The following is a 22732-nucleotide window of genomic DNA, read 5'->3' on the forward strand; positions in this document are numbered from 1 at the left end:
GCTGGGCGTGGTGGCTCACGCCTGTAATCTCAGCACTTTGGGAGGCCAAGACAGGCGGATCACAAGGTCAGAAGTTAGAGACCAGCCTGACCAACATGGTGAAACCCTGTCTCTACTAAAAAAATACAAAAATTAGCCAGGCGTGCTGGCGCAAGCCTGTAATCCCAGCTACGCAGGAGGCTGAGGCAGGAGAATCCCTTGAACCCGGGAGGTGGAGGTTGCAGTGAGCCGAGATCATGCCACTGTACTCCGGCCTGGGTGACAGAGCAAAACTCCATCTCAAAAACAAAAAACAAACTACAACAACAACAAAAAATCTAGATCAATGGATCAATGGTTCGCAAAAGAATCAGAGGAGAACTTATTTCACATGCAGATTCTCATCCCCCTGCAAAAATGATTCTAATTCAACAAGTGGGGGAATGATGAGAGAGGAGATCCTCCGAGGCATTTTATAACAGGATATTAGAAGAGTAAATGAAAAATCCTCCAAATGCGGTCCATGGATCAATAACTCAACATCACCTGAGAACTTGTTGAAATGCAGAATCTCTGGACTGACCCAGACTTAGTCTGCATTTTAACAAGATCCCCAGGTGCTTTGCATGTAAATTACAGTTTAAAAGAAACTTCTAGAGTCAGAGTCAGCAAACATTTTCTGTAAAAGGCCAACTAGTAAATATTTCAGGCTTTGTAGGCCATGTGGTCTCTGTCACAGCTACTCAGCTTTGCCACTGTGGTGCCAAGGCAGGCAATACGACAGGAGTCTGCAAAGCATGGCCCATGCAGGCCAAGTCTGGCCACTCACCTGTTTTTGTGTAGGTTACTAGCCAAGAAGTGTTGTTGCATTTTTAAATGGCTGAAAAACATCAAAAGAAGACTAATATCTTGTAATATTTGAATGTTATATGAAATTTGAATTTCCATGTGACAAATTAAATTTTATCAGAACACAGCTATATTCATTTGTTTACATATTGTCTATGGCTGCTTTTACGTTACAAAGACAGAGGCGGACAATAGTGACAGAAATCATATGGCTTGCAAAAGCTAAATATTTACTATCCAGCCCTTTAAAGAAAGGGTTTGCCAATCCCTCCCATAAAATTTTATTTGTGGACACTGACGTTTGAATTTTATATAATCATTATATGTCACAAAATATTAGTCTTCTTTGGATTCTTTTCCTAACCATTTGAAAATGTAAAAATCATTTTTAGCTCTTGAGCAGTACAGAAACAGGCAACATCTGAAGCAACCTGTGTTCTGCAAAGGTTCATTTGAGAAATACAATCCAGGTTTCCTGAAAAGAAAAAAAAATATTTTTATGAAAAGTTTCTCAATCTTGGATATGGTTGTGACCTTCCAGAGCCTCAGATTCTTCTAAAATGAGTTTGACATTAGATTATCTCTTATTTATTTATTTATTTATTGAGATGGAGTCTCGTTGAGTCACCCAAGCTGGAGTACAGTGGCATGATCTCAGCTCACTGCAGCCTTTGCCTCCCAGGTTCAAGCGCTTCTCCTGCCTCAGCCTCCTGAGTAGCTAGGATTACATGCATGCACCACCACACCTTGCTAATTTTTGTATATTTAGTAGAGATGGGGTTTCACCACGTTGGCCAGGCTGGTCTTAAACTCCAGGCCTCAGGTGATCCACCCACCTGGGCCTCCCACAGTGCTGGTATTACAGGTGTGAGCCACTGCACGCCACCCCCCCCCACCCCCCCACCCTCGCTGCATTATCTCTGAGATCCCTTTTCGGCACAGACATTTTCTCTTCCTACCACCTCCCTCACCTTGCTTTAATTCTCAGCCTCCTAATTTCTCTCCCGCTAGCAAAGGGCCATTTAAATTGTTCTGGAAAGAAAGAAGGTTTGGAGGATAGAGTCTGCTGTGACAAATCCTCACTGACTGCCGTTTTTGGTCATTGTGGGGATTTGCATTGTGTCTGTTACTCCAGTCTTTTTTAAATTATGCTGGTGAATAAAGATATTCCTTCCTGCCTTTCCCACCTCCCTTGCACATGCTGGTGAACCACTATCGATGGTCTCCCCAATGCCACTGTCCCTTCTCTTGTCAACAGTGATCTCATTTCTCCTAAATGAATCCACCCCTTGTCTGGTCTCAGTCCTGTGGTTTTGGAGGACTTCCTCTACCCCAGATTCTAGGTGCAGGCACTGATTTGATTTGATCCCAAATCAGGGTCAATAATATGTAAAGATATATTTCTTGGATTCCTTTCTCTGCATGTGCTTCTGTGAGAGAGAAACTATTTTCTAATGGGTACAAACAAGAAGAAATATGGCCATGAGACCTGCTGAAGCCATCTTGTGACCCCAGAGAGAAGCCTGACTAAAAATAGCACCAACTCCAAGAAGCCAGAGATGAGAAATAGAGAGGATTTCCTTTGATCCTTGGATCACATTTCACTTGAAGTTATTTTTAAACTATTTAAGTGGATGGGCCAACAAATTTATTGTATTATTCAAACCAGATTGAAAATAATTTGTCGCTATTCACAATATAGAATCCTAATTGATGTACACATTATCTCAACTAACTCCTCTTCCTTAAAAGTTTTGTTTCAAATATTTACATTTTATCTGATCATATGTAAGTGTTGCCCCATTTTCCCCCTTCCAAAAGAGTGAATTCCCAGTGAAGTTCTGTCAAACTTAAAATCCAAAGATGATTGTGGTTCAACCCAGATGACAAAAAGCTCCACCAGAAGTTGAATCCTTGAAGGCAAGCAAGGACAAGACTCCAAATTTTCTTCCCTGCTCAAGGCCAAATAAAACCATGGTGCAAAATTCAGTTTCAGTTCTCAGAGCAGCTTTCCGTCTTCACGATGATCACTAAAAAGCCCATTATGTGTGAGCCACCACACAAGAGAGGTATAGTTGCACAAATTAGGAAACCAGAGATAGAAAACGAGAGAGCTTTCTGCTTTTCCCAAGGAGAGTTCATGTAGAAGGGCTTATGTCAAGCGTTAATTTGAAGTTAGAATTCAAAAACCTGACAAACTGTGTGACTTTGGACTTGTTACTTCCTGACCTAGGCTTCAATTTGCAATTTCTTCATCCATAAGATGAGAGGTGGGGTGGATTTTACTGACCCTTCTGGTCTTTTCAAACATTCTGAAATGTCTTGGTCCTTGCTCTGTAGCAAGACAAGCTAAGGAGAGTCACCTCAACAGTGCCCTCTATGTAGAGTGTGTATGGGGGCAGGGAGGGGGGTGTTGTTGGTAGCTTTTCTGCAGTCATTCATGCTCCTGCAGTATCCATTCTTGAGAGAAACAACAGACGTATCAGAACCAGAAGCCACATTTTCGGGTTAAGGGTGTGATAAGAAATGATGAAAGTTACAAGTTGCAATGTGGTATTTTCTGTGTCATCCCAAAAGCTTCTCAGCAGAGATGGGGAGTTCCTGTTTCTCTTTTTCTCTAGTCAAGTAGAAAGCTAAATGTGGCCAGTAGGAAGACTGTGGTGCCATAAAGAAGACTCAGAGTTCAGTAGCCTCTTTTTTGTTTTTTTTTGTTTGTTTGTTTTTGTTTTTGTTTTTTTTTTGAGATGGAGTCTCGCTCTGTCACCTAGGCTGGAGTGCAGTGGCACAATCTCGGCTCACTGCAGCCCCTGCCTCCTGGGTTCAAGTACTTCTCCTGCCTCAGCCTCCTGAGTAGCTGGGGTTACAGGTGCTCACTACCATGCCCGGCTAATTTTTGTGTATTTTTAGTAGAGGTGGGGTTTCACCATATTGGTCAGGCTGGTCTTGAACTCCTGACCTCAGACAATCCGCCCACCTCAGCCTCCCAAAGTGCTGGGATTACAGGTGTGAGCCACCATGCCCGGCCAGAGTTCAGCAGCCTCTTAGGGGTGCTTGGTTAAAATGTAAATTCCCCCCATTCTTCACTTCAACTCCTAGGGCCCACAGTCCAGGGGCTCTGGGTGGAGCCAAGAAATACACAAAATTCTTAGGTGCATTGGATTCAGATAGACCTTAAATCATGCACTGAAAAATCACTGTTCTAAGAAATGTATTTCTTCAGAATTTTAAGAATAAACAATAGTCATTTCTAATAAATTCTGTTCTAAATACTTACAAAAATGTGGCTCATTGGATCATCCTTGCAAAGTAGACAGTATTTATTATAAAATAAAATTTATGAAATTTATTTGAAAATGAAATGATGTATATAAAAATCCCTCCTACAGGCTTTGATATATGTTAGGTCTCATCAGATGTTAGTTATATGATACATTTAACAGTTATACAATATTAAGAAGTGACCCAAAGGTAAATCACAAGATGTCATGCTGACTAGCAAATGTCCTCAGACCCCTACCAGGTATTGTAGCCTCCACCCCTAGGTGCCTCGTTAGATGCAGAGGAATGTTCTGAGGTTTTCTGTCTGTTTTCCTCCCAAGTAGTTGAGTTGCCATCAGTTTCAAAGTATTTTCGGAGTGCAGAAGAGTAGGGGCTAATAGAGCTGGGGGGTAGGAACATAGGAACCTTGGGAGAAAGGCAGACTTTAGTTTCAGTCTGTGCTCCACCACATATTTGCTGTGTAATTTACAGTAAGTTACATGACATCTCTGTGCTGTAGTTTCTTTATCCATAAAATGAGGAGCATCAGATGGCATAATACAGGTAAGTTGCTTAGGCTACTTCCTGACACATACAAGCTCTTATTATTATAAGTCACTTGCTTTACATGTCAGAAGGAGAGTCAGTCCAAAAACAGGGCTAGGCTTTCGGGGACACTGGAGAGCTGGAGCCAGTCCTGGCTCAAGCTGAGCATGACAAGAATCCCCAGGCAGTTCCTAGGGTTGGGCCCTGTGCCCAGCACATCCCACTTAACGACCATTCACAAACATTCACTACTTAGAAGGTCACTTTAATAATTAGCCCTGCTTTGCTAATTACACTTTACTGATTAGAAGCTATGCTGACAATACTGGGGTTGCTGTGAGTGCTTCTTTCTTTTTTTTTCCAGACATCTGAAAATAATAGTGACTGATTTTGATGCTGAGCTTTTATCTTTAAGTGGGGCATCAATAGGGCATTGCGCTGGAAATGCAAAGAGAAAAATGGGGACCAGAAGATGCTGTTGATGAATCGCATCCCCTTTCCTCTAAGTCTAAACCTGGACGGTCTCCCCTTCCTGAAATAAATACCCTTTAGGATTAGGAGACAAGTTGCCTGCTTGTAGATCTTTTAAAAATCTGATGTTGGCCTGCAGCAGTGGCTCATGCCTGTAATCCCAGCACTTTGGGAGGCTGAGGTGGGTGGATCACTTGAGGTCATGAGTTCGAGACCACCTGGCCAACTAGGTGAAACCCCGTCTGTATTAAAAATACAAGAAATTAGGCGGACGTGGTGGTGTGCGCCTGTAATCCCCGCTACAGGAGAATAGCTTGAACCTGGAAGGCAGAGGTTGTAGTGAGCCGACATTGTGCCACTGCACTCCAGCCTGGGCGACAGGGTGAGACACCATCTAAAAAAAAAAAAAAAAAGTCTGATGTTTGTGGTTTGCATAAACGTTTTGCTAATAACACACATGGAGAGACCAATCTGTGCTCAGCATTCTACTGTTCTACTGGCACCGCTGTGAATCGTGCACGACGGTCCAATGAAGTTCTAGTGCTCATCCTTTGAAATGCCTTGCCCAAAGTCACATAGGTAGTGGATGCTGGGGGTAAAACTTGAAGCCAGTCAGTTGCGGGGAAAGCCAGCAAATCCTTAACCACTGGACCTCTTTGAAACATTTGACCATGGTCTTTCTCTTCCCTTCCTTTTTAATTAAAAAGGGGGACTTAAAAAAAAAGCAGATACAATTCTAGTGCGTTGGTAGTAATAACACCATTTAGCGCGCCAGGTCCCCCGTATTACACTTCAGATGCCTCATCTTATTTAATGTCTATAACCTCGAGTTATGTATTTATCCAGACCAATTTTACAGATGAGGAAACCGAGATTCAGACAAGTTCAGTGATTTGCTCCAATGGCACAGAAGTTGGTCAGGGTCAGATGGGAAGCTAGAAAATAAAATTCTAATAACACGTCAGCCTGAGAGTGGCCGGGTAGAGAAGGCCGGAGCCGCCAGGCCTGCCTTTCTCATAGCTCCCCAGAAAAGCTGCAGCTGGCCGGGACCGGCGGTGGCCTCAGGACCCAGCCCCCAGCCTGCCCTGTGCTAATGGGGGTAAAGCTCCGCCGGCGCCATCCTGCAAGCCCTGTCTGATAATAGCTCTGATTAAATGGCGGGGCAGCCAAAGGAAGGCCCCCGCCGCCGCCAGTGACACCGTCACCGCGCCGACCAAGCAGGGACCTGCAGCGGCGGGGCCTCTAACTCGGCGTCTGTGTCCCGACCCCAGGGACCGCAGCGGCTGGAGCCCAGAGCACTGTCCTGGGGGAGAGGCTGGAGCGCCGCGGGCAGAGCAAAGGGTTTGGTTCTGCCTCCCCCACAGTCAACCGCTTGCAGGGACTCTGATAGCGTTGGCTTGGGAGGGGTCTTTAGAAGTCAGAATCCACTTCTGGATCCTGGCGTACGGCGCAGTAGTCTCCTGGGCTCTGGGCCGCCTTGGTCTCTCCAAGGTAGAGGTCTGGGACCGACGACGGCTGCTAAGGATGGAGTGGGTAAGCGGGATAGAGAACCCACGGATCCCCGACCCCAGTGGCGAGAGCGCGCCTTGCAAGCCTTCGGGCTCGGGGTGTCGGCGCCTCTCCATTGCAGAGGAAAGTGCTTCCCGTCATCGCATCGACCTAACTGGAGCAGCCTACACCGAGCGCTTGGCCAGCACCTGGCACCATAGAAGACGCGCTCCACATCCCGCCACCGAGCAATCCGCACAGCCTTTCGGAGAGCTCCGGACCATGGTCACACGGTCCCTCTTCACAACTAGGGAAACTAAGGCTCCGAGCAGCCCAGATAGCCTAGGGTCACACGGCTCGCAGAGAACAGAGCTGGCTTCGAACCCTGACAGTCTGCCTACAAAATTTGGGGGTAACGCGAGAGGCCGTGGGTGCTGCGGGAAGGGGCGCACCGACCTGAGCGCAGGCCAAGTGAAAGCACAGACCTGCCTTGAGCGATGCGCGATCCCCCTCACCACCTTCTCCCCCGCCCCGCGTCAGTCTCTGTTGCACGAGAGGAACCTGCAGAATACTAGGTAATTATCTTCAGAAAAGAAAAAAGAACATTACAAAGGCCGCCCAGGTCCGTTGTCCACGTGCGGCAGTGAAAGACCTTTACTTGGCCCGCCTTCTTCTTCCCCTTTGCTCGCCGGGAGAGTGAAGGGCTGGACTTGAGGGTCACAGCTGCCTCTGTTCTTCTAAAGTCCAGAGTCCCTATGGGCCGACAACAAAGAAATGTACATGTTTCTGGGCTCTGGGGCTGCTAATATTATTTACAAACTCACCAAGAAAATCCAGCCCTCTCCTCCCAACAGCTTCTTCTAGAACAGAAATTTGACCAAGTTACTGCTTGAAACCGAGAATAAGATTAATTGAGGTTAAGATAGAAATGGTGGTGAAGACTGAGAAGTGAACAAGCTTGGTTCACACAGACCAGGGTCGCTTCCTGCTCCACCCTGAAACTGTCTATCTGTGTGCCCTTTTGAGCAAGTGAATTCCTTAGCCTTCTGAGCCTCATTTTCTGCAATTTAAAAATGCACACAATAATGGTACCTGACTTATATTATTATCAGCATTATATATTTCATGGAAAGCCTCTAGTGCAGTGCGTGGCACATGCTAAGCGTGGCTCATTGCTCTCTGTAATGCACTGAAAAGCTGACATCAGGGCTTGAAATGTACGCAGACACCCTCAAAGTACATGAGTTAAAGAAGGAAAATCCAGCCCTGAGGGCTGTTGTGGGCCTCCAGCAGTTCTAGCCAGGACATTCACAAAAAACAGCCCCACTGTCTGTGCATCTGCACAAAGCCGCTCTTCTACTTAGTGGCACGGGGTTTTCTTCCCCCACTGCAGAGCTTCTGAGACCAACCTACAGACCCCAGAGAAGGCTGCTTCTCAAACTCCTTGAGTGCAGGGTTGACATTGTGGCTCTTGAACACACCTCCTTGATCAGATCGAATTTATATCATCCCTAAATCGAAAAGGAAACTTTCCCCAGTTCCAGGGCTGGCAGATAGTAGTGTCTGTGAAGTCCTTTGCCCTTACACGGAGACATTGTTTCATTTAATCTTCACAACAAACTCTTTGATATAAGGACATATGACTATCAGCAAACATATTTGACAGATGTAAAAACAGAGGCAGCATAGCCTAGTGCTAGACCCCAACATCTTCCTCCACAACTTTTATTAAAGTTGTTTATTTCCATTAAGCCATTACACCCCAACAGTCTGAGTTCTTTAGCAAAAATGTTGAGGGAAATGTAATGTATGATTGCTATACGGGCACTTTTTAAAATACATCTCCCAGCTAGGCTTTGAACACTTGAGAGGCATGGATTATACGCAAATTGTCCAACTCTGTCCCCATCCCCAACAAGCCAGTGCCTGATGAATGAATACCAACAAATGTGAATTCTTCCTCAAGTCTTTATCACAATTTGTACTTCTTGTATTTGTTTATATGTTTATTATCAGTGTTTCCTACCAGACTGTGAGTTGCACAATGCAGACATTTTAGGGTCCAGATCACTGTTCTATTCTATTCCCAGAGCCTAGGACAGTATCCAGCTCAGAGTAGGTGCTGTGTAATGCTGGATGACTGAACAAATCCTCTGCGTTCGTTATTTTTTATTACACGCATACATCTTTGTTTCCTTGCATACGACATGTTTCAAGTCGTCTGGAGCACGCTGACATTTGGGAATAGGCATCCAAGTGCTTACAGTATGAATTTTGCCACTGTTGGGAGTAAGATGAGGTTCAATCAACTGCTTCTGGAATGACTTACTGCGGGAGCTAGCAGCAGAGACCTTGCGGGACTGCTTCCTGCCTGGGTGTTCCCCACCTTGAGCTCTCAAACCTCCTTACAAAAACAGATGACTCTGGCTCCCGAAAAGTGAAGGTGAGAGGTGAGAGCAGGATGTGTGGAGATGCTCTAGCAGTCACCAGAGGGGACAGTGCACAGTTGCTGGTGGAAGGTTGGATCATTTTCCCAAGTGAAGCGATTCCAAAGTGAAACTCTCACTTAGTTTGAGTTTGTTTTTAAACACCGGAGGAACTGGAGCTCAGGAAGCGCCCTCGGGCCGCCTGTTTGGCTGCAGCGTGCGCCATCCACGCAGGCCCCACGCGTCCGCCCGGGCAGGCCAGGGCACCCAGCCAACAAGACCTTCATCTCGAAGCAGGAAACGTGTCCCTTGTCCGCTTTTCTCCCCCTCGTGGGGTTCCAGGTTAATAGTCCCATGCGCGATGTAACGGTAGGAACGACGCTTTCGAAGCCACAGATTTGCATTGGAAGCCCGGTTCTACTGCTTATGATCTGTGTAATTTCGATGAAATTCTTAACCTTCCTGACAGGCCTGGGACCGGGGTGAGAACCCACAATTTAGATGTCAACAAACTCAGTTGTCAAGAAAATAATATTTTAATGCAGTAATTTTAAAAGTCAAAATTCATACAAAAATCATGATATACAAAATAAATAGTATACGTCAGCAGCCGGGCCCATGGGAAGGCTGCGATGCCCAAGAGGAAGGTTGCAGAAGGAAGGTGGGAGCACGCGTGGAGGAAGAGAAGGAGGGGAAGGAGGAGAAAGGAGGGTGCAGGGGTGTGAGGAGAGTAGGCCTGGCTTCCAAGCCCACAGGATCAGAAGAGATTTTTCTTTTCCTTTTTCCTTTGCAGTTCTTGATCACGCTGCGAGTTTTGCACACAATGCTAGCACGCTGATTCTTCCACTGCCAGGAAGAGGCCCGGGGCCCTGAGGGCCGGTCCCTGCGGTAGTGAGCTCGTGGGGGATGAACGGGGAGCGAGTGGCCGCGGGGAGGAGCGAGAGGGTAGCAGCCTCGAGGGCGGTCCTGTGAGCAGGCTGCGGGGCCTGGCGCGCGGGGACCCGGGGAAGACGCTACAAGGCCTGGAGGCGCCGCGCCGTGGGACCCGGAGGAGACCCAGGGCGGACACGTGGGGTGGCCTGGGGTCCCGCGCCCACGTAGCGCGGCTGCTGAAACTACATGAGCCCTGGGCTGCCCGCCGCCCTGAGCCTGAGGCCAGGCAGGTCAACGTCGCAGCACCGCGGGCTTCTGCCAGAAAGACATTTCCCCTCACCTCCTCACCACGTCGGCCTTGGAGATGGGCGCGAAGCGCCTTACGCCCACAAGACATCCCTTTCTCGGCTCTATAGCTGGGCTAGACTGAGGTCTACACCCCACCCAGGAACTTCAGTGACACTCAGGGGAGCTGGCTCTTTGCTTTGCCCTTCGAGCAAGACTTGGGCAAGGGCGCCTCGAGCTTTCTGGTGCGGAGGCTTCCCGGGTCGGCCCGAGGCCTGGAGGTTCCCGGCCACTTCTTGCAGCTTGGCTGCGAGGGAGCGCTTCTCCGGGACCACTTTGGCTCGAGAAACTAAAACCCGCGGGGTGTGCGTCGGAAGGATCCTGGGAGGAAAGGCTCAGACCCGCCCTCCCGCCTCGCGGTGAAATCCAAGGCCGCGCCGCGCGCTCGCCATGGGGCACGGAGCCGCGCGCTGCTCTCGGCGCGCCCCGGGAACGCGCCGCAGCGGCTTTGGAAGGTCTGCAGCTCCTCTTCCCACTGTGCTTGAGGAGTCTTTCCTTTTCCGTAAACCTAATTTAGGAATCCAAAGGCACCGAAGCCCGTTACTGTCCCTTTTAAAGCGTCTACCAGAAAGAGCTGGAGGGAGGCTGCGGACAGGAATCTCCGGCCATGTTCGGGAGTAGACAGATACCCTTGTGCTGAGAAGGGGGTCTCCCTTCTCCCCTTCTCTCCCGCCGCCAACGGTGGCTGCCAGGCTGTGCCCTCCGCTTGGCACCCCGCCCCGCCGTCTCGGCTCTGCTTTCGACCACGGTGCCTGCGGACGGTTGGTTAGACCTGCCGGGACCGGTCCCCGCAGCTTCCAGCTAAGGGGGCATTCGTTAGCATTCGTTAAGCGAGGGACCATTGTCCAAAAGCCGGAAACCGATTACTTCCTGGACAGTTTTGGGGGTCGACTGTCTTCTGAGTTCCGGGAGCTACAAATGAGAATTTGAAAGAGTGGTGTATATAAGGAGACATCTTCCAGTCTTCCATATAATCAAATTCCATATAACCAAACTCAGATGTATAACAAAATTTTACATTCTTGGGCTCCAAAGTTTAAACGGGATGTAAATAACAATCCAATACCCTCCTGTGGCCCCAATGCTCTGTGTACATTCCAAAACTATCTACATTATATATGAGCACCCGAGAGACATGTCTCTCCGATCGCGAATTTGCAGTTCAAAATTAAATATGATTAAAATTCTGTATTATGCTTTACTTATGTTGGGTTTATTGTGAGTGTTAGGCTTTTTATACACATTAGGGCATTAATCCAAAGAGCTATCTTCCAGGTAGGAATGAACTATTGGCCCTATTCTAACGCAGATGAAGAAACTGAAGCTTTGAGAGGTTTAGTAACCTACACAAAGTCTCCGAGCTAACATTCAGACTTCAGCAGCCTCCGCTGCCAGCGGTCAGCCTGAGAAGGGCCTAGAGAGATGTGTTAACGTGCTTGTTTTGTTCCAACCCCCGGGTGGTTTTACCTGTTAACCTGCGCTATCAGTGGGATTTTGAAGGGACCTCAAAACTCCCCACCCTCCGCTTTGGGAAGGCTTTGAATCATCCTTCGACAGCACCTCTCTGCCCAGAACCGGTTCCCCGTTTTTATGGCATCATATTGATTTGCAAAGGCAATAAATCTAGGAGGAGGGACAGTGTGCCCCCGATAATAATGTTGCAGCATATGTTTTCCTGCCGAGGTTTCAACACCAACAAGATGCATAGCCTAGAGATCCCCAAACAGGTCACCCGGATTTGTTTAAAGTGGCCTTTTCAATACCTCTCGTTTGCCGCCTGCCTCCTAACGACCACTCATCTTTTCTTGTATAGTATTTTACCTGTAGTAGGATGCGCAGTCGGGGGTTCCTGCACACAAGAGACACAGAGCTGGGCTAAGGCCGCGTAGGCACTTGGAAAGGAGGAGGAAACAGATTTGTGGCAATTCAGTTTTCCCCTTGCTTCGTCAAATTTTCTGAAAATGTTCCTCTCATGATATTACTCAGATTCCAGTCAAAATCATTGAGATAATTAAGAAAGGACACAGTTTTCCTCTGTGTAGAAAGACAATCAAAAGGTTTTTTTTTTTATGAAGTATAATTTTGCGGCAAGTTTTTGAAAACTAAATTCAGCTAACAAGGTTTGCCACACCCCGTTGAAGCATATATCAAGGTCTAGACTAACCATAACATTCCCCGACCTTCCCAAATCCCCACTTCTTGAGGGAAATCTTTCTTTCGGACAAATCCTAAGCATTTGATATAGGAAAGGAATCAGTGTGCGCCTTCCACTCAATACAAAGAAATGTCACTTACATTGAGAAGGTGTGTCTGGGGAGAGATAGGTTGGGGTGGGGGACTTTAATAACCAAAAGGGGGTCTGGATTGGGTCTGGGTTGTCCAAAACCAGCAAAAAATTCAAGAATAGAAACGGATCCTCAGACGCACCCTGCGGTTTAATCTGAAAGCCCTCTGCTTGCCAGCCGTCGTTAACTCTACTCTGGTTCTTCAGCTAACAGCCCAGATACAGCTGCAGGGCCAGGGACTGATCAGGGTCGGGGCCCGGAGTGTGAGTCCTGCCCTTCCTTCTGCTTCTAGCCGCTGGGGTGGACTGGGGGGAGATGCGCTCTCTGCCACGTCGGGCCCTGTTTTTCTCTCTCAAACGCACATGGAGACCGGAGAGACGACAGCGTAAATTCCTTCCAGCACCAAAAATCTATGGTTTTACGAATTTCCTCAAACATTTATAAATCGACACTTCGAACTTCGATAGTGATATCAGAATGCATTTTTTAGTCACCTTCATCCAGCACCTTGTTAAAAACTATTGACACACGATGACCAAGACAGGCTGAAATCACGACTCTTCCAGATGTCATCATTTTGTTCACACAAACGTTTTCGACAGCTATTTTAACTTGCCGTTTTCCCCCACAAATTTATTTCAGGAGTAGTAAGGGGTGGTGCAGTGAAAAGTTGGAGTTTTAAAAATTATTATTTTTTTTAAATTTTAAGACCCACGAAGAGGCTTCTAATAGCCAGACCGACTGGCTGGAAAAGAGAACAAATATTTACATGTACAGCTTGAGTGTGTATGTCAGCCTGAGTTTACACGGCTCCAAGCGAAGCGGATTACCCTGCGAATTCGGAGAATTTCAGTTATTCAGGCTGAGCAGGGCTAACAGGACGCCCTCCAACAAGGCCGTGGGAAGTGCTGGTCACAGCCGCCTTTGTAAAACCAGAGGGGTCCGTGTCCGCTTAGTCCGGGCGCTACCATAAGGTTCGCACTCTCCCACTACGCGTCGTGTGGTTACCGTAGAGCTCCGCGCCCTGACCTTCGCCTTCCCTTCGGCAGCCGTCCCATTTTCCAAGGTTCCTCTAGGGAAAATAGGAGCCCCAGGCTAGAGACGCACTGGTGAGGAGCAGAAGCCACGGTTCTGAGAGCAGTATCCTTTGCCAAATGCTCTCAGCTCTCGCTAAGCTTATCTTTTTCAGGGCTGCATTTGCTCAGCCCCACTGTCAAGGAGATCAAATTTGGGACCATCGAATGAGAGTCCCAGCCCCGGGATCTGCCCCGAGTATGGACCTGGCCAGTTGGCGCCGGCTCAGAGGCGCCGGATTCCGCTCTACTGAGCGCTTCCCTAGTTTCTTTTGGAACATTGAGCGCAGGTAAGAAAAAGAATGGAAAAAGCGAGAACTCCCGAGGCTTCCTCTGGTCTGGTCATAGCTTCCCCAACTGGGCCATGCCCGGATCTCGGGCGTTAGGCCACGATGATGTGTCCTCTCCCGACAGCGCGCACCGCCCTACCGCTCGGGTCTGCGAGACCAGGTGGGGGTGTCCATGGCCTCTGCGTCAGCCTAGTGGTGGCACCCTTTTCCCCGAACCTGTGCTGGGCTACCGTGCAGCCTGGGCGACAGGCCACGCGGGCGCGGCACCCTGGGCGCGCCCTCCGCGCCTGGCCCGCGGCCCCGCCCCCGGCGGCGGAATCAGGAAGCAGTGACGTGAAACGGCGCTGACTGGCTGCGGGCCTCCGGGATCGCCGCCGCCAGCAAATTAAGGCGCAGGGCAGCGAGCGCCAGGGCTCAGTGTCCGTAGTTCAGCGCCGTGCTCCCCACACCAGCGTCCTAGCAGCCGCACTCGGCTGGTGGCCACCTCAGCCTGGGACATCGCGGCTGTCCCCAGCCCCAGAGGGAGGAAGGACGCGGAGGGGATGCTCCAGGACTCCAGGACTTTGTGCAGTTGATGCTCGTTTCCGCCTTCGGGCTGTGCAGACTGTCGTCCTGCCGAGCGCCCCGGAGCGTGCGCACCCGCTGTAGTGCCCGGTGGGCCCTCTCCTCTCCGGCTGCCTTCGAAGTCTCTGCGGCTCTGGGGCTTTGCGGTGGGGGATAGAGGCCAGTGAGCAGCTCTGGAGAGGTTGGAGCTGACACTTCTGGAGTCCCTGGCCCCGCTGTGACTGCTCTCGGAAACTTTGAGCTGTATTTCGGGTCTTTGTCTCCCTTGGGGAATCTGGACGGCAGTTCGGACGACCCCGTCCCTGGCCAGGACCGCGTGCTGGGGACCATGGAGTTCACGGCGTCGCCCAAGCCCCAACTCTCCTCCCGGGCCAACGCCTTCTCCATTGCCGCGCTCATGTCGAGCGGCGGCTCTAAGGAGAAGGAGGCGACGGAGAACACAATCAAACCCCTGGGTAAGTTGGGCTACACGGCTGTCCGCCGAGGACTGGGGATGCTGCGCATCCGTCTGTGCCCCTGGCTACAGGCGGCTCGCAGCAACGTCTGATGCTCAAGCCATGAGCCATACATCGCGGGTGGGAGATCTTTTTCTTTTGGGTCCAAGTTTTCTTTGGAGGCTTCAGTCTGTTGAATGCTGTGAATGTGCATCTTATATGTGGGCCCGTCGGTCTCCTCAGTTGTCTAGAATCCATATATCAGATCGGACATATGGTGCATGTGTATGTTTGTTGGGGTAAAAACATTCATGGAAAAATAATAATAAAACCCCTTTTAAGGCTCAACAGGATTTACTGTGCATGTAACACCTGCTTGTGCGTTTGAAACCAAGGAGACGCTAAAGGACTTCATAAGAAACCAGTTTAATTTTGGTTTTCCTCTGACTTGAATAGATAAAACTGAGCAAGCTCTTTGAAACCACTGTAAAGCAGAATAAGCCAGTTCTCCTTACACGAACCATTTTATTCACTGAAGCTCTAGACTTATCACCAAGACATCATTTTATAACTGTCGTCATTTTCAGTTGAGGTTGGCAAAAACACTAACCAGTAACCATTTCTCAAATTCCTGTACTTTTAGTTATATTGTTTGTTTAACAACCTTTACCATTTATAGAAGACACTAGGCTAGGAGTAAAGGGAGAATAGGGATTATGTTCTTCTTAACACTAGCGAATTACATGGAAAAGAACCAGCCCAAGGTAAATATTTAAGAATCTCTTTACAACTGAGAGAAAAAGAAGTGTTCTCATCGTTGCCTCATGGATCCCCAGGAAATAATTGTTACATAGCCTGATCATCTGGTATCACTACAATGTGAAAATCAGATAGCAAACTTTTGTTAATTTTTCTTTTTTAACCCTCCCCAATTTTTCCTTTTTTCTCTCTGTCCTTCCCAATACTTTAACATATCACATCCAAAATAATGATAACATGAAAAAAAGGAAGTGTTAGAGATCAAAAATAAGGTGCTTGGGCTTAAAGATGAGAGAAGTAAAATTCCTGTAGCTACTTGAAACCAAGGAAAAAGAAACTAGTAGATCTAGAAAACAGAATGTCAAAAAAAAAAAAAAAAAAAAATCTGTCCTCTAAGTTTTCACTCCCTTCCCCTGGTTCTTCCCACCCACCTCCCATCTAAATCTAAACCTGCCAAAGAATGGAGACAATCAATCAAACAAAATCCAATTGTTTAGAAAAATATACCTAACAATTTCAGTTATATTGTGCGACTTCTCAACATTATGCATTGCTGTTTAGGGGCCCCTGAATTCTTTGTAAACATCTCAGTTTGTTACATAGCAGGAAAAGAGGATTCCTGACAGAAGTGTAGACAGCAAATTGGGAAACATGCCAGCCCCAGCTGCACTGTCATTTCAACATTACTTCCTTCTCTTTTTATTTTTCTGAGAAAAGCCACCTTATATTGAAATTTCTAAATCGTGAACTTTAAAGCCATGCCCAGCTCACAACTCCAACCCTACCCCCATGCCCACACACACATGTAGGCACTAGTATAAAATGCATGTCCCTCTCCTGGCTTTTGAGATGGGCTCTGAAAGAACTAGCAGGTGTTCTTGTCCCTTACACTGGCCAGTTCAACAGAGGTGACTGCAAGCCAAGGACTCTAGCAAGAGAAACACCTAAAAGTTCTGTTAAGAGAGAATGTGGGACTTTTGTTGAAGCAAACTATGGAGTGGGGAGGGGGATTCCAGTGTGTCCCAGGATTGCCCATTTAAACATACAAAGTCTATTTAAAAGAACAGCTTCAGTCTGCTGAAGCATTTCTATTTCATTTTCTTCCTCTCCTACTTCCCATTCTGATGCATTGGTCAGTCTGGGGCTTAGGGAGTTTGCCTCTTTCAGTTGTCAGAAAAAAAAAAATCGTTAAGACTACTTCTTAATTCCCTCCGAAGACATTATGTGAATGTGTTTCTGAAAATATTAGTAGAAAATAAGATTTTGTTATGGTATAGTTTCCTTTCTTTAATCTGAAAAAAATCAGGATGGCAGTTAATTTGATAATTCTTAAGTTGAAACATTTTCATGGGTTGGATTATCATTGCATGAGAAGTAAAAGTAAAACCTCTCTGTTTCCTGTTTTCTTCATGCACGGATGTGTAGGAAATAAAACACCTTATGATCTGTGCGTGTCCCATATGCCCACACACATCATATACATACATACATTTAGAACTGGCTTTGATTTCTTGAGGGCACTTAAGAGATCAACTTCACATTGCAAATTCAAGTAGTTTCTTTTTTAAGGGATGGAAGATAATTGGGACAATTACAAAAGTCTCCCTGTATTCCATCAAAGTGACTGGTGTAGTCCGAGGCCCTTATCAGCTGTGGGGAGAATGTTTGGTTCATAGGCAGCAGTATTCCAACCTGGTGGTGGATGGCAGAGCATTCTTCTCACTTTAATACACTGCTGGTCTGGGTTTGAGGTTGTTGTCCTCACTTCTAGGACCTTTTTGGGAGAAAGAAAAATTTTATACTTTACCCCTCAAGTAATTGTTCTAAGCCTCTTCTGAAAATGGCCCACCGAACCTGCTCCTGTGATTTAGCAAGCTGTATGCTAGCATCTTTCATAAGATTTCGGGCTGGGAGGAATATTATAAAAATGTTCTAACTCTCATCATAAAGCCTAGAAAACTGAAAGTCAGGCACAGAGGTGAAGTGACTGATTTTTTGTAAACCACATTCCCCATTTTTCTTTTACCTTCCTATCCTCGTTTCCTTTTCTCTTATGGAGAGAGGGCTCCAGGAAGGAAGGAAAGTTCCTCTCCAAGGAAGGTGCTGATCTCTTCGCTCCCTTTGTCTCCATGGAGAAAAATTTCTCCTGGTTGTCAAAGAGGCAGGACTGGCATCGGTTCCATGAGCTACAAAGTCTGTAATTTGGGAGGAGTGACAATAGAAATATTTGCTTTTCATCCCTCATGATCATCACCCTTCCCTTCTTCCACTCTTACATTTTTATTTCCCAAAGTGGGCTGCAGCACTGGTGGTGAAAAGCAGTCATTCCAGAACTCACTAGCTTGGTCAGGAAACACTGGGCATGCTACTCCGTGGGAATCCCAGGTAATTTTATACAGTGATGGGTCATCCCTACAGCCTTGCTTGGAGTTTCTGAGCTTAACTTTTCCTGAGTGAAATCCAAGTGATCATTTTCGTTATGCTGTTCTTTCCAGATCTTTTCTTGTTGAACAGTGTCAGCTGTCATTCACAATTCTCTTTACCTCCAGAACAATTTGTGGAGAAGTCGTCCTGTGCCCAGCCCCTGGGTGAGCTGACCAGCCTGGATGCTCATGGGGAGTTTGGTGGAGGCGGTGGCAGCAGCCCGTCCTCCTCCTCTCTGTGCACTGAGCCGCTGATCCCCACCACCCCCATCATCCCCAGTGAGGAAATGGCCAAAATCGCCTGCAGCCTGGAGACCAAGGAGCTTTGGGACAAATTCCATGAGCTGGGCACCGAGATGATCATCACCAAGTCGGGCAGGTAGTTGGGACGTGGGGGGTTGGAGGTGGAGAGTCAGGACACTCCCTGGGTAGTTGAGGGTGCTTCCAGGAACTGGATGAGAGCTGGCTGGTCATGGAGCAGAGAGACAGCTTGGCTCCAGGGCAGCTTCTTTCCACCAGCTTGCATTAGGAGCTACAGGATGTCTAGTCATTTGCGTTCTCAGGATTTGGTCATGGGAAGTCCCACCCTGGCTTTGTTGAGAAGGGCACAGGGACCAGGGAGACACACTAACCCTGAAGGGTGTGGTCTGCTTTCCCTGGAGCTGGAGAAGGTTTGGCGGGTGGAGGATCGGGATCTGGAAGGAGGAGGAATTTGTGCCGGGGTGCCTGGTGAGCTGCTGGGTGCTTCTAGATAGGTGAGTAGCTTCCCTTTTATCAGCCTCAATTTGCAAAAGCTGCCAGCTCCCATTAAAAACCAAAATTAAAACCTGGGCGGAAGAATGAAATTTGAAACCATAAAATTCCCTGTAGGAAGGAGCACTGCTCGGGGGCCTCTTGGCGCCAGGGCCGGGCGGGCTTTGGCCAGGCAGGAAGCTGCAGGGCTGCAGGGAGGTTGGGATGGGGCAGAGGCCGGCAAAACTTGGTGGCTCTAGCTCTTGGGACTGCAGAAAATACCTGCAGGGTATCTGAGAAATCCTTCCCAGAAACCTCTGCTTTTGGCTTTTATTTTGCAAGAGCAGAGTTTTCTGGCTGGGATGCGGGTGAGTTGTGTGACTGGGTCAGCTCCAGGGACTTCGGGTCCTGGGACACTTAATGTGCTTGATCCTTAAAATGCATGGGGTTTTCCCTAATCACAGACCTTCTGGTGTTAACACATACCCCCACCCCCACCCCTACCTTTTCACCTAGCAATTAACACTTGCTTAAAGGTGACACTTAAAATTATCTAGGCTTGGAAGAAAACCCTGTCTCTGTATTCACTTCTCTGAGGCTTTAAACAAAACAAAAGAGGGGTTTGTGGACCTGATAGAGAGGGGAGTCAGACCCTTTCCCTCCTTCCCTCCGTCCCTTCCTCTCTTCCTAATTCAGGCCAGTTTATTAGGCAGCATAAACAGGGCCCATTCTCTCTCTCTCTCTCTCTGTCAGGAGGATGTTTCCGACCATCCGGGTGTCCTTTTCGGGGGTGGATCCTGAGGCCAAGTACATAGTTCTGATGGACATCGTCCCTGTGGACAACAAGAGGTACCGCTATGCCTACCACCGGTCCTCCTGGCTGGTGGCTGGCAAGGCTGACCCGCCGTTGCCAGCCAGGTTCGTGCCTCCGGATTTTTCACTGAGAAAACTGTTAATGCTTCTGTCAGAATGTTGCTGGCTTGTGTGAATTTTAAGCAAGTGTGTTTTTAAAGCAGCAGGCTCTGGCAAGAGAGCATTCTAAGCCTGGACACTCCAGGATTGACTACACAAAATATGGGCTAGGCTCTGAGAAAGGTAGTTTGTGCATAGAGAAAACACTGTCTTTAAGTTTATGTTTTGTTAGGCAGTAATTCATTTCAAAGTTTTTCTTAAATTTCAATTTGAGTATTCATTGGAAATGTGGACCCATTTTGTATAAATATAAATATAGACATCCTCTCTAATTGCTGCTTAAAACCAGAGTGAATAAACCTACTGATGAAATGCTTGTCCTAAAATCCTTTTTAGAAGAGTGTATTTTAGAAGAGTTGCTTATAGTAAGTATTTGTTAATCATATGGTTATAACTGCATGTAATAAACAACATTTAGGTAAAATTCAGTTGTTTTTGACCAATAAAGTTTCAGAGATTTTTAAGTAAAAGAATTTAAAAAGCCAAATCTTATTTTTCTCCCTTTATAATTTTAGTGGATGAATGTAATTCAATAACCAGTTCTTTTACATGAAACATTCCTCAGTTAACATATTAGGGATCATGAATACTTACTCTTGTGAAATTCATTGCTAATAATACAGTTTTTCCAGGAGTACCATCCTTAAAAAAGCACATGCAAACCTTTACTGTTATTATTTTAACCAAATGAGCGTTCTAACAGGAAAACATATACTTGCTTATATGAAGAATAATAGATGAAGTTACAGGAATGTAACTGCCTACTTTAGTACAAAACAAATATATATTAGCTGACTTTATGTTTGGGATTTTAAAACTCAGCCTCATAGCTTTTCTTTAATGATGAATTTTTGTTGTTTATGTTTAATGACTAATTTTTGTTGTTTAATGACTAATTTTTTGTGATTGATTGAAAGTTCGTATCAGAGCTAAGAATTTATTTAAATGTACAGATTAGGGAAATGTTAAGTCACAGCTGGTACTTCGTGTCTAGTCTGGAGTCATAGTCAAGGCAGAGAATCAACAGACAATTACACATATGGTTCAGATAGAATATTCAGCTTAATTAGTAGTTTATTATATTATTGAGCTTATCATATGCTAAGTGCACTAGAAAAGAGATTAAAAGCAATCTCTCAGAGTTTTCCATTCTCAGAAGAGACTAGAAAGGGCGTCTTCCCAGCCCTTTCAAATCAGTATATTAAATAACAGTCAAGACTAAGAAAATCTAAAAAACAATTGCTGTTAGTTTTTTTTTTTAGTTGAGCAAGATTCACCAGTTTATAATAGATATTAAAAGTAATAAAATCAGTGTTCTCTTCTATTTACTATTAAATAGTTTACTATTATTCTTGAGCTACCTTCCAAACTTTTCAATACCGTTTTAAACCAGAGAGAGTATTTTGGCAGATTCCTAACCATTTTCTACAAGCAAACCCTCTGTTTTTTTTTTTTTTTTTTTTTTTTTTCCCTCTAGTCTTTCCTCTAAGAAGTTAATCACTCTTATTAAACATACATTTTCTTCCTATCTGAAGGTATGGGGAGCTGATGCAGGCCAGCAGGACTTTGGAAATATGACATGCCTTGTTTATGTTACTAATCTGTTCTGGTTGGAGAAGAAAAGTGTGTACCAATACACTATCTTAACTGAAGCATGTTTAAGCTATTGCTGGAATTTTAAGTCTCTGGGGGACTTGAGAGGAGGGGCTTCCTGTATATTTTTTCATTAATCCTAGTTCAGCTTTTTTAGATTGATATTAAATAAAAATGTTTAGCTTGTTATGGGATAAAAATAGATAATTTAGCAACTATTCTTTATTATTATTAAAATAGTTTGCTACTTATCTATCTCCATAAGAGAAAAATGAAGAACTTGGGAGGTGATAATTTTTGTACCGATGGCAAAAATTTCCCATAGTTTTAGGACTTTGAAGCATTTTATTTCAGGCTGAAGTTCATTGGTCAGTCATTCCTAATAAGGAAAAATAATGCTTGATAGTATCATTTGATTGTAATAATAAGCAAGATATTACTTATGATCTAAAATAATGTTACCTTTTCATATAGGACATCTCCTTTTCTTTAAAGAACATAATATTTAAATACATTAATATTTTATTAATAGCTATTACATGTGGTGAATGTGATTCTTAGGGAACATTTCATCAACTTTAGGACTTTAAATAATCTTGGACTTTTTTAGAGGGAGGAATGTGGTTCTGATCAGTAAAACAACTGCACCTATAATGCTACAGTCTTGGAAGGATGGTACTTGAAAAGTGGTTGTGTTATCAAAGAAAAATTGAAAGGCAACTGTGAGCACTCCTCCTAAAAACAGTGGAATTAACAGGCAGACAAATGCCTGAAGCCTTTACAGTTTCTCTGTAGGTCTGGTAAGAGTCTTTGGTGCTGTCAACATTTTTTGTGCATTGCTCCTGGTGGGCTTTGTGAGTTTCAGCATTTGTACAGAATTCTTCTATTCTTAGTCCTCTGTGTGACAAACCATGGAACAGATTTCTTGTTCTTTACATGAATAATGCAAGGAAAATTTTATGACTTCTTATCCCTTGCTTTTGCCCTAGTAAAAATATTTATGTTTAATTGTAGTTATAAAGATCCTATATAAAATTTAGGTGTAAATAACCTGTTAACATAGATAAAGGAATTTGTCCTATTAAATCAAGGATTTTGCTTCCCCTTCATTAGTTCTGTAGTCTCTCTCTGACTTCAGAAAGACTTAAGTCAAGAAGATACCAGGATATGGACTTACAAAGAGCTGCATTTAAGGCGATTGTCACAGGTAGAAAAAGTGACCTGCATTTAACTGTGAGTGCGTAAAAGATGTGAGAGCTTTTTTTTGGCTTACACTGTTTATGAATAAATAAATTAAATAATGTGAAGTGTGTCTAGCTTGTTTTAACTCTCATTTAGTGAGCACATAAACAGATAATGATGAAAGCAGTAG

At 45.8% G+C, this 22732-nt stretch overlaps 1 protein-coding gene across 1 annotated transcript in view; it reads left to right on the forward strand.

The window, feature by feature from the left end:
* The first annotated feature begins 14221 nt into the window (after positions 1–14221).
* The window catches only part of TBX20 (T-box transcription factor 20), a 51594-nt gene continuing 43083 nt past the window's right edge, over positions 14222–22732 (forward strand). The window contains exons 1-3 of the mRNA XM_055293445.2: positions 14222–14902; positions 18190–18442; positions 19549–19713. Coding sequence (XP_055149420.1) covers positions 14776–14902; positions 18190–18442; positions 19549–19713 — 545 coding nt within the window. The 5' untranslated portion in view covers positions 14222–14775. The remainder of the gene's footprint in view (positions 14903–18189; positions 18443–19548; positions 19714–22732) is intronic.

This window comes from Symphalangus syndactylus, chromosome 9, assembly GCF_028878055.3.
Source record: "Symphalangus syndactylus isolate Jambi chromosome 9, NHGRI_mSymSyn1-v2.1_pri, whole genome shotgun sequence".
In the NCBI taxonomy this organism is placed as follows: Eukaryota; Metazoa; Chordata; class Mammalia; order Primates; family Hylobatidae; genus Symphalangus; species Symphalangus syndactylus.